Source organism: Bactrocera dorsalis, chromosome 2 (assembly GCF_023373825.1).
Source record: "Bactrocera dorsalis isolate Fly_Bdor chromosome 2, ASM2337382v1, whole genome shotgun sequence".
In the NCBI taxonomy this organism is placed as follows: domain Eukaryota; kingdom Metazoa; phylum Arthropoda; class Insecta; order Diptera; family Tephritidae; genus Bactrocera; species Bactrocera dorsalis.
Genome location: NC_064304.1, coordinates 3,447,011 through 3,456,290, shown reverse-complemented (window position 1 = coordinate 3,456,290; position 9,280 = coordinate 3,447,011). Strand labels below are relative to the sequence as shown.

The window sequence follows — 9,280 nt, the reverse complement described above, 5'->3', positions numbered from 1 at the left end:
TAATGGACGTGTTGGAGAATCAGTATGCAAGTTATCAAATTCATGGTCCCTTTGGATTTATACTTTACTCTACACGAATATTTGATCTAAAATTTTTGAATTTTTATCAGATAAGATAAATAGATGAGGAACGCATCGCAACCTAAGGTCTACTGTGCACTCTCCTAAGTCACAACGACCCTTTAGCCCCAGCATATTGATACGTTCCAATATTTTGTTAGAAGCTAATGAGCTTAAGCTCGTTCCTTGGGAGGTTGATTACATATTTAAGCCTACCAATAGCGACTTGGCGACTCTGCGACTCCTGCACCAATTTCCTACGACATTTTCGAGCCGTCGGTAAACCACTTAATTGTACTATCCAACAGTAGCTCGAGAGTGTAATCATTCCAGAGAGAGGCTTACGTTTCGTGAATGGGACGATGGTCGTCTACGAGGGGATGATATTCAGCTCAAAGTTAGTGGAACTGTTAGCAGTCCTTCGATTTACCTAGAAACTGATCATTACGTTTACATGCCAAAAACTTGTAATCGAATTCTTCAGAATTTAAGTCCAGTTTTAAAGGCATTCGCAAACTAGAAACAATTACTCAAACTACAGACATACCGTATAAGTTTGTTCTATAGATTAGACGTGTATGTACATACATTGTATATACGTAATCTCTGTAGGAGCGAGTTCCACAAAGATATTCGAAGTCCCCGAACTGTTTGTCAATTGTCAACTTGTTACATTTGCATTAAATACAAATCAGCAATCATTAAACGGTTGCATGCCGACGAAATGTGTAATAACATCTGTACGAAATCAATTACCTACACACATACATACGTACATACATACATACATGCAATAAAAGTGGAGCACCTACTGCCAGACATACGAGTACATGTGTATAGCGGCATGGAGGGCTTGTGGGACCGAGGCAAATATGCACGATACGCCTCATTATGAAGCGCTGGCTGAAGCTGCTGCTCCTGCTGTTCCTGCTGCAACTTGCCACATTGCACACTGGCAGCTTAGGAGACAATTGTTGACAATTTGACATGCACCTAAGCAGCTGCCCCGTGCCTGGCAGCTCGTCAAACTCGTCTGTCAATTGGGGAAAATCAAATTCAATTCACTGGAATTGTGCAGCTCAGAATCGGAATCCGATGCCGGGAAGGAGTTCATATGTGGCGCTTGCCAGCATATGAGTGGCAACGGACTGACAAATGTGTCGCTGGCTGTCAGTCACACTTCGTGCAAAGAGCAAAATACTCGTAGTTGCTCGTATGTACTTAGAAATATGCATACACACACATACAGACATACCTACATGGATGCTTTGTCTGACATTTGAGCCAAGACATTTTGCCTTTGACGCAACGAAGATACTGTTGTTGGCGATTGTGTTGTTGTGCCCAAGGCGGTGCAGTTGTTGATTGGCTCATTGGTGCAACTCATTTGTTGGTTGACAAATACCCGCACTAATCACTGGAGCTTAGGTTGCATGCAACAGTCGACTTCTTAGTTAGTGGCATGCCTCATTTGGTGGCATGTTAGCGGCCACGCCGACGTGCAGTGCATTTGTAGCTAATTTAAATTGTATTTGATTAGGTATTAATTACATCGTGTGGGGGAAAGGGGTGCCCGGCTTTTTTCTGTAAAAATTCCAACTTAATTACAAACATTTTTACTTAATTAAGAAACGGGTTTTTTACGTGCGCCACAAACTTTTAATTGCTTTATTAATTAAGGCGCGAAGCCACAAAAAATGCATAAATTAATATTTCACTAATTTGCAACTTTTCAACGGGTCTCAGAGGACGCACAAATTTCAGATTATTTTACAATCAAAACATGTTTTTCACAGCCAAAAAACGCGCGGCAGCGGGGCTACAAAGCAGCTGGACAACGCGCAGCGAGCGTATTTTTTATTTCCATTCAACTTCGGCAGCGTTTTTTGATTTTTGTACGAAAATTGTAGAGAAGCGTGGATACTTTTGAATACGGTGTTCAGTTTTTACTGAAATCGGGAGCGATTTTGGCATACGAAAGCATTCGACTGAGACATGCCTGCTTCTTTCTAAGCGAGTAGCAAGTATTCTACTAAATCCTAAACAAATTTTCGTGGAATTGCAACAACTTATATCAAACGCTTGTTAATTTTTTTGTTTTTGTTCTCTGAGATATTCTGGTAACGGTTGTTCAAAATTACTTTTTCTTAATTAACTTCGCTAAAGCTCGAAAAATGTTGAAGTTCACACTAAAGTGTCTGTCTAGTTTTGAAAAAAGCTATCGCTGTTTATTGCCAGCTCAATACTATTTTTCAGATCTAGTTTAATTGCTGAAATACAGTTATTGTGTAGGTGTTAGATATCGCATTACCACTACGAAAGATTTCTATCCCGTTTTCGACTATTCAAAGTTTCCTTCCGTAAAAAGTTTCTCACGAACCGGGCTTGAAAGTCTCTTCATTAATCGACAATTCTAACACCTCAAAAGGAAGAATATTATTGTTTAATATTCCTGCAAGCGCAATTGCTGATTTTAGTCTTTTTCAGGAAGTTGAGCCTTCACTCCAGTAACTGCAAAGACAGAGGGGCACTCTTGCCCGGTTCACATTGAAATGGAACCACTTTGGATCTCCACTACCTCGAGGGCACTTAGCAGGCTCTGGCCATTGATCCTTCTGGGTAGAGTGGAACTTACGAGATCTACTGAACTACTTGCCCTGAGCAAATTTCATCCTGTTACAATCGTTGAATTTGTTACTAAGAAACATCTCGGTCATCTTACCTTCGGCGAACCAGTAGACATTACCGAAACTGATATTAGCCGACTCAACTTTTTTGATAGGCTAAAACCGCTTTATTGTAAGGATCTTGTGATCCAGTTGTTAGGAGTTTTAGGTATCACGACGAAGCGACTTTTTAAGCTGATCAAGTGAGATTTCTCTGAGGTTCGACCTCTTAACCTAACCTAACCTCTGACTGTTGATCAAAAAATATTTTATGAAAACAATAAGTAAAATTATTTTATAAAAAATCATTAAGAATGCGGCACCAACGCAAAAAGGACTTGAGGGTTCCTCTATTGGTAGACTAGTATATCAATTCTAACACCTCAGATGAAAGAAGAGGATTGATTTAGCTGTCTGAAATTGCAATTGCCAAACATATCACAATACAGTTTTCTAAGACTACAAAAAGAGGCCGAAGAGAGCTTCGAAATTTTAACCCAAAAAACTGATCTGAAACTAAATACTAATATTAAAATACCGTTTAAAAGGGACTTCGAAATTCAGTTGATACTTGTGTTTATAAGAACAATAAAAATAATTTTTATAAGAATAATATTTCTATCGCTGAATTTCCATTTTTTAATTACTTACCCCACTTTCAACAATTTTAGAATTCCTTACAAATCGAACCGAAGCCCCGAGCGTCCACAAGTTACTTAGCAAATGTAAAAAAAGCCACAAGCCAGCCAACAAGTTTTTACAGTTTTGATTGATTGTTAATCAACAACAAAAAATGCAAATGAAAATCTGTCATAAAAGAAAATTAAACAAAAAGAAAAACTACAAAAAATTTATGAAAATTCATGCGCTCGCGTGTCGCGTGTCAATAGGGCAGCAAGCGCACCGAGTCTCGCCAAAAAGGAAGAGAAATTAAAATAAAGCAGTTCAACCACTTTTTTGAATAATTCCGGCATAAATTATATGCGAGCAAAGCGCTCTTAGTTTTTATGCCTTCGAATATTTTTTTACTGGCAATTTGTTTGTCCGTGTGTGCATCGCTTTGTTACCAACTCACCGCGCATTTTAAACAAACAAAACCGAATAACAAAATTAATTCATTAAAAGGAAATTTGTGGATCATACTTTCTGTTGCGGCGGGATTCACTACCAAACTTATAAATTAAGCAACAAAAAACAAAAAAAAAGAAACAAAAACACAAAAACACTGTGGATGAAAAAAAGAATGTGCAGCAGCAGCAAATGTTTTATTACTTAATGAACTTACGGCAAATTAATGCGCATCCAGTTGAGTTCGGTGGAAAGGGATGCTTTCTTTCAGTGTCGACAGCAGTCAACACCCCACAACTACGTGGTCTCCTTGCTAGAAAGAAATTTATAATAATTAATATGCAAAGGATGTTTAGGACTGCACAAAGAGTGCTTAACGGGATCTCAATTTGAAGAATAATTTTAAGGAACACCGTACCGTTAAGAAGTAATTAGTTGTACATCAATTAAAGTTTGTTGTTGCTCAAGCAGAGAAAGGGTTATAGTATTTTTAAGGTTGTTTCTACCAATACATATAATAAGAACTACTTATTCAGCTAAGGCAATAAAAAATGAATATTCTTAAGCCTTGGCTAAGCACTTCTTCAATCTATTGTGAGGTAACGACAGTAAAACTCCTAAAGAAGATGATGATTCTGAATCTTAGTCATACTTCAAGCTTCTGATTTGAAGTAACAGCGAAACTTACAGGAAAAATGGTGATTTCGATCTTTTGTGCAAAGATCAGCTTGGAGAAGTTTAAAAATCAATAGCCTTCACTAATTGCAAACGATAATTCCAGCAGTTGATTACGATCGTTCAGTTTTTATTGCAGACATATGCTATAGTGGTTCAATATCAGCGGTACCGACAAATCCGAAATATATCCTGTTTAGGGTATAATTGCTGATCTTTCTTTCCGAATCTTTGTTTGGGGTTAGTCATCTCTTACTTCAGTATTCGAAATTCCCAAGGAAGATGATGAGCTGGACCCATCATTAGTTCGAAACTAACCTTGAAGAAGTTTAAATACGAATAACGTGACTAAGGAACAACCTAGCAAAACGTGGAAGAAAAAGTAAGAAAAGCTAGCAATGCTTTATATGCGTGGATGCTCGGCACAACATGGGGCTCTCTCTTGCACTGGTGCTACACAGCTGTTGTAATACTGTTTTACGGTGCAGTGGTATAGTGGACAGGCGTACGGAAATCCACCTATCGGAAGCTAATGGAAAGGGGTCTGAGGCACGCTTGTTGTGCGTAACGGGAGCTTTAAGAACTCCAACGGCGACTTCCGAACTGGTACCAAACCTGCCCCCTATAGACCTCTTTGCTAAAAACTGCGTAACAAAATCGGCGGGACGATTACTGGCTGCAGGAGAATTTATATGTAGAACCTTCTCTGCCATAGCTCGGTGGGTAATGGCTGTTTGACTGACACCGACTACCTGATCCCACTTTTTAACTGGGAAAGAAGGTTCAAAGTAAACATAGAATAAGATGGTTGGTGTAAAGGTAAGTAAGCTACGGGCAACACTCTAAAAATGTATACGGATGGTTTGAAAAGGACGATGTATTTGATGCGGCGATAACTGTCCATAGTCGGGCATAAGGCAGCCTTTTAAATGTATTTCAAGCTGAGGTCTTTGCTATTGCAGATAAAGAAACGAAGAAAAAAAGAAAACAAATAATACCGAAAAATCAGGTGATTAAAGAAGTCAAAAAAATATTTTCGGAGAATATTAAAGAGGGAGCCAAAGGTCAAATTGATAATTCCACCTGAAATTGGTATTCTTTTTATATATGTGAAAGAGAGATTAAAGATTACTTTAGATTTTCTTTCCTCTTGAACCGTAGATAATTAAATTTTGTAAGGCTTTCCGGCTTATAGCTGGTGACAATAATTCACTATGAAAGCCAGAGAGAAGGTGGACGTAAAAACATGTTTTTAGGGAGTTCTTTGGGTCAAAATTCAATTACTAGTTTAATCATTGCAAGATGATGGTCGAAATAGACATACATACATACATAGTTATTTATGCAGAAAAAAGGAAGCAGTCAGAAAGGAGGAGTAAGAGTTAGATGGAGACGACGATATGGGTTTCGGTCTATTCGATTAAGTAGTAGCTTATATTACAAACAATCGTTTGTTAGACTCTTTGACTTAAGGAACAATCGATAAACTATTAGTCTTTATATTGAAAGTAATTTATTGTAATATTATATAGATCTAAGTGCTTCATACAACTATATTCACTCTACAACACACATTATATTTCATATTTTTTATAGATATTTACTCTGGCAGGGAGCTATCAGCTTCGGCTAGAAACAAACAAGTTCGTCTGAAACAAATACAAAATAAATCACGTGATGGAGCAACTGAGTGTGCTTATCCAATGAGCAACAAAGAAAGTCTATAAAAATAATTTAAAATCAAAATTCGCTACTAAAATAGATGTCATGGCCTCTTTCCTAAATCACCTTACTCGTGTTAGAATTGTTTATTGCTTTCTTTTAATTGCTTGCGGAACATGATAAGACAGCGATTGTGCGCTTTCTAATTTGTACTTAATTTTTCCCAGATGTTTAATAATATATAAGCATACAATATACATATTTCCAATTATATTTAAACTGCTCTTGCATCTCATCATTTTGCGATGGGCAATAATTGCCTGAAAGCACTTTTATAGCTCTCGACACTTTAGGTGTTTGGTATCTTCCGCCACTCACCTCACCTCTTACTCTAATTGCTACTTAATTCCAGTTTTAAATTACGAGCGACCTGAAGAAGTTTAATAGCATATTTTGGAGATAAATAACGAGTGAAAACGCAAAAAAAGTGTTTCGATTTCATTTCCTATAATTACCTATTTATTTTTAATGACTTTTGGGGAACGATTGACCCACTCAAATAACAACGATTAAGCTTGTGTTGGAAATCGCCTATTTCCATGTATAAAATTCTACACAAGTTTGCAACACTGCACTACAAATCTTTCAGTTTCACCTCTGCCACACCAAAAAATCACAATTTACGCAAATTGTTGCAATGTCTATTGACCAATTTATTTTTACCGTTTATATACGTACAATCACTCTAAAATTAATATCTTTTACAAGTTCGTTAGGTTGAAAATCATATGTCTCTCTCTAGTCATCTTGGCTTAACGCACCACTTTGATGTCGACAGTGAAGCAGCAAACTTGTCCGGTGGGCGCCTTCAGGGTCCACTTGATGGTGTAGGGATTAAGGGGGAATTTACTTTCGATGGGCACATCCATGGTGTATGTCTGGCGTTGATTGGCGACCGTGGGACACGGTGTGTATTTGCATGCCTGCTTGTCCATGGTGATGAGCGGGAGATCCTGTGTGGCGCTCTTTTGCCAGGCCAGACCGGCTTCCAACGTCTCCGCAGCGAAATTGGTCGTGAAGTCGAAGGACATAGTGGCCGGACGGCGGCGACGTATATGGCATGCCAAATGCTCGCTAGCCTGTGGGCAAGGATCGATGCGTACCTCGTGTATGGTGCAGGCGTCGACATCACCGCACGGCTTAAAATCAACAATATCGGCGACGGCAAGCGAGATCGCTGCTAAAAATATGCAGACCTTTAAAAGCGACATTGATCCGCACTTTCCTCCAATGCTTTTCACTTCAAAATGCTGCACGAAACTGGACAGTTTCTAGCGTTTCAGTAGGCAATTAATAGGCCTCTCTAAGCACAAGTGAGAGCCCGCCGATTGATTTGACCGATTGGCAAGTGATAAGTGAGAATTTTGTGTAGACTTTGCTGCGCTCAAAGCCTGCAACGGCATGAGCAAGTGTGACCTCTGACTGTGCTCAACTGATAAGCGGCGAGTTTGTTGCTTACACTCTGTGTTTATGCGCCAATATATTAAGATTGAGACAAAGAAAAATCTAGTGGAAGCGTTATCAGTTCATCTCTTATATACTTTGTATTCTTATCAGCTTATTTAGTGCAAATAATTACAGCCGTCAACAGTTTCCAATATATTTGGTTTTTACTAGGAAGTATTCGGTCTTTTACAGCATTGATAAGTTTTTTAATTTTTGTCTTATTTACGAGCAGAGAATCGTTAGATAATCAAGTATGCTCGTCTACAACATGAATTTCATTAATAAAACTAGTTGCATTTCGTCCCTGCCTTCAGCTGCCGGAGAAACTAGTCAGGTGAAGTAAAGAGATAACGAAAGGAAATTTGAATTTTAGTTCTAGGAAGTGATAGGTAGATTGAAAATGTAATAATTTATGGCACTTTTTGAATTGAAAATATTCCACTGGAGCGGTTTTCAAGCAGAAATCGGTTGATACTGCTGAAATTTCACGGTCGATATTCATGTAAAGCTCATCAATTGCTGCTGTCTTGTTGGCATAGACCATATACTTGATGTAGCTCCATAAGAAATAGTTTAACGGCGTCAAATCGCGTGACCGAAGCGGCCAATTGACTGGGCCATTTCGTGAGATAACAAGTTCACTTAACTTGGTTTTCAATAAATCGGTTGTCACATTTGGTGTGTGGCTTGTGCCGCTGTCCTGTTGGAACCACATATTGTCCAAATCCATATCAACCAATTCGGGCCAAAAATATTCGGGTATCATTGAGCGGTAGCGATTCCCATTTACAGTAACGTGCCTGTCTTAATCTTCACGGGCCCAATGACGCCGCCGGCCCATAAACCGTCCCAAACCGTAATTTTTTCGGGATGCAATGGGGATTCATGGAGTACGTGGCGACTGCTGCCTGACCAATAACGCATATTTTGCTTATTGACGAAGCCATTAAGCCAGAAATGAGACTCATCGCTGATGATGATCGTATATCTTTCCATGATGAAATGGCAAACTTTACTGAAGAGAAATGTCATAAGAGTAGGAAATACGTTGGCATCTTTTGCTATCCCTATCGGTCTACTTTTGTAGCGTCGTTTTGAAAAAAAAACGTTATAAGTAAATTTGAATGTTCACCGACACCTTTGAAAACTAAGCAAGACATTTTCCTTCCAGGAATATTTTTTCTCTGTATATACATATATGTATAGGTGCAATTTAATCCATGAATTCGACAGATTAGTATGCCCTAGTGTATGTAAAATGTTATATACTATAATATTTTCAAAGTTCAGAGTTCGCTTGCAGATGAATGAAAGCTGCTCTAAGAATTGCTTCGTCTCATACTAAAGATCTCTAAACACTTCATTCTCAAGTACTAATTACTGCCATTACTTACATAAGACACATTTTTATGTGTTTTTTAATAAATTTGGAATGGAATATGTTCTAATAGTCTAAATAGTATAAGATCTCTTAAGAAAATAAGGCTGATAACAATAAAAATTAGGCTGCTAACAGTTCGAGCGTTGAAAGACACGCATCACTTCTTAAGTGCAACCTTGTGATTGAGAAACCCTCGACGGTTTTGAAACGGCCGCTACGTTTATAAGTTGTTTATAATTTAGCGGAAATTTCATTTTTTGTG

At 38.3% G+C, this 9,280-nt stretch overlaps 1 protein-coding gene across 1 annotated transcript; it reads right to left on the bottom strand.

Moving 5' to 3' along the window:
* Nucleotides 1-6,820: 6,820 nt before the first annotated feature.
* On the bottom strand, nucleotides 6,821-7,483 carry LOC105226761 (MD-2-related lipid-recognition protein). Its single transcript, XM_011205781.4, has one exon. The coding sequence runs from the start codon at nucleotides 7,400-7,402 to the stop codon at nucleotides 6,944-6,946; it is 459 nt and encodes a 152-aa protein (XP_011204083.1). The 5' UTR covers nucleotides 7,403-7,483; the 3' UTR covers nucleotides 6,821-6,943.
* Nucleotides 7,484-9,280: the final 1,797 nt, after the last annotated feature.